The sequence below is a fragment of the Lonchura striata genome, chromosome 5 (genome assembly GCF_050655825.1).
Source record: "Lonchura striata isolate lonStrDom1 chromosome 5, ASM5065582v1, whole genome shotgun sequence".
NCBI lineage: Eukaryota > Metazoa > Chordata > Aves > Passeriformes > Estrildidae > Lonchura > Lonchura striata.
Window position 1 is genome coordinate 6,310,682 of NC_140707.1, and position 2,431 is coordinate 6,313,112.

A 2,431-nucleotide genomic window follows, 5' to 3' on the forward strand; every position below is an offset into this window, starting at 1 on the left:
AGAAATTTGTATCAGGAAGAGTAAAGAAAGCAAAGGGGAAACTAAGGAAATGCTCAGGGCAGTTTGGGGGTGGCTGCCAGGCAGCCCTGGCTCTGAGCAGCAGCATCTGCAGAGGGACAGGAAACTCCCAGCTGATGGGAACAAACTTTCTGGCTGACTGCAGAGGCCAGGACAAAGCTGAGTGGTTTCCCTGGCGTCCCCCAGCCCTTCCTGGCCCCAGGGGCTGATGGCATTTGTGCTGCCTCAGGTTCATGTCCCCACAGCACCAGCATGGGGGTGCTCTTGCCTGCTGTGTGCAATGCAAACAGGGGCTGCTGAGCCAGTGCTGCCGTGTCTGTGCCTGCAAGGATGCAGCACCTCTGTGAGCTGGGGGAGAGGCCAGGGCTGCAGAGGGGGGATGCTGTTGGCAGCTCAAAGAGGACGCTCTGGGACGCTGCCCTGGGCTGTGCAGCGCACTGGGGATGGATCAGCCCCTGCTCTGCTGCTCCTTCCCGTCTCCCCCAGAGCCCTTGCAGAGCACCAGCCGTGCTGTTTGCCCCCAGCCTGCCCACGGCCAGCCTGGGGCTGCTCACGGGGGTTTTCTGTGCTGAGCATTGGCCTGGCCGTGTTCTTGAGAGAGCCTGGGCAAGGAGCCTGGAGCCCCCAGGCCCTGGCCTGAGGCGTCAGCGCTGCCCCAGCAGTGCCCATGGCCTGTCTCTGCTGCAGCCCCGGCACTGCCACCCCCAGGACTGTGCCCGGCCCCGAGAGCACTCAGGCCCTGCAGCAACACCAGGGCCACCAGGGCAGCGGGGCAGGGCCACGGGAGCAGCACTGGCAGCACCAAGTGCTGCTGCTCCTGGGCACAGCTGCTGTGCCAGCCCTGATCTGCCCCAGCTCTGCACACAGACATTGCTGCTGCAGCTCCAGAGGAGGCAAGAAAAGGGCATCTCTGCAGAAAACTCTGCTGGGACATCCTTTAGTTCCTTTAAAGTCTCAGAGACTGCAGTCACTCATTGACACAGTCTATGGGTACAGGGAAGGTGGAGAGAAACAAAATGAGAAATGCCACAAAAAATGATAATTCTTTGTGGACAATATGAAAAAAATAAAACACATATAAAAACCACCAAATGAAACCAACAAGAAGTATCAAAGAATACTTTCATTACAAGTGATTTGCAGCAATTGGCCAGCAGTTTAATATGCTTGACAGCATCCAGTCAGCTGTCTCCACACTGCAGCCTTGAGCTCCTGGTTCCTGAGGCTGTAGATGAGAGGATTCAGAGTTGGAGGCACCACCGAGTACAGAACTGACAGGGCCAGATCCAGGGATGGGGAAGACATTGAAAGTGGCTTCAGGTAGGTAAAAAATGATGTGCTGATAAACAGGGAGACCATGGCCAGGTGAGGGAGGCAGGTGGAAAAGGCTTTGTGCCGTCCCTGCTCAGAGGGGATCCTCAGCACAGCCCTGAAGATCTGCACATAGGAGAAAACAATGAACACAAAACAGCCGATAAGCAAAAAGGCACTAACAGCAATGAGTCCCAGTTCCCTTAGATAGGATTTGGAGCAGGAGAGCTTGAGGATCTGTGGGATATCACAGAAGAACTGGCCCAAGGCATTGCCATGGCACAGGGGCAGGGAAAATGTATTGGCTGTGTGCAGCAGAGCATTGAGAAAGGCACTGGCCCAGGCAGCTGCTGCCATGTGGGCACAAGCTCTGCTGCCCAGGAGGGTCCCGTAGTGCAGGGGTTTGCAGATGGACACGTAGCGGTCGTAGCACATGATGGTCAGCAGGAAATACCCTGCTCCAAGGAAGAAGAAAACCAGAAAAACCTGAGCAGCACATCCTGTGTAAGAGATGTTTCTGGTGTCCCAGAGGGAATTGTGCATGGCTTTGGGGACAGTGGTGCAGATGGAGCCCAGGTCGCTGAGGGCCAGGTTGAGCAGGAAGAAGAACATGGGCGTGTGCAGGTGGTGGCCGCAGGCTACGGCGCTGATGATGAGGCCGTTGCCCAGGAGGGCAGCCAGGGAGATGCCCAGGAAGAGGCAGAAGTGCAGGAGCTGCAGCTGCCGCGTGTTTGCCAGTGCCAGCAGGAGGAAGTGGCTGATGGAGCTGCTGTTGGACATTTGCTGTGGCTGAACGTGGGCAGCTATTTATGGAGAAAGGACAGGGACAAGTCAGGAGAGGCTGCTCGGAGCCAAACCTGGGCCATTCCCTGCAGCCTGTCCTGCTGGGACTCACCCACCCTTGTTCCTGCTCTGGGAAACCTTCACCCAGGTCCCTGCCTGAGCTCCAGTTGTGCTGGCTGAGTGTGCCAGAAGCAGCCAGGCCTGTTCGTGGGGGCTCTCGAGGAGCCATCCCTGCCCTGCTGCCCTGGGTTTGTGGCCCTGTGGCAGAGGGACAAGGCTGGATATTCAGGATTTGTCAAGGGAATCACTCCTAATGCAG

At 57.1% G+C, this 2,431-nt stretch overlaps 1 protein-coding gene across 1 annotated transcript; it reads right to left on the reverse strand.

Annotated features, from left to right (window-relative positions):
• Positions 1–840: 840 nt before the first annotated feature.
• Positions 841–2,203, reverse strand: LOC144246550 (olfactory receptor 14A16-like). The gene has a single exon (XM_085581186.1). The coding sequence runs from the start codon at positions 2,107–2,109 to the stop codon at positions 1,177–1,179; it is 933 nt and encodes a 310-aa protein (XP_085437312.1). The 5' UTR covers positions 2,110–2,203; the 3' UTR covers positions 841–1,176.
• Between the last annotated feature and the right edge of the window lie 228 nt (positions 2,204–2,431).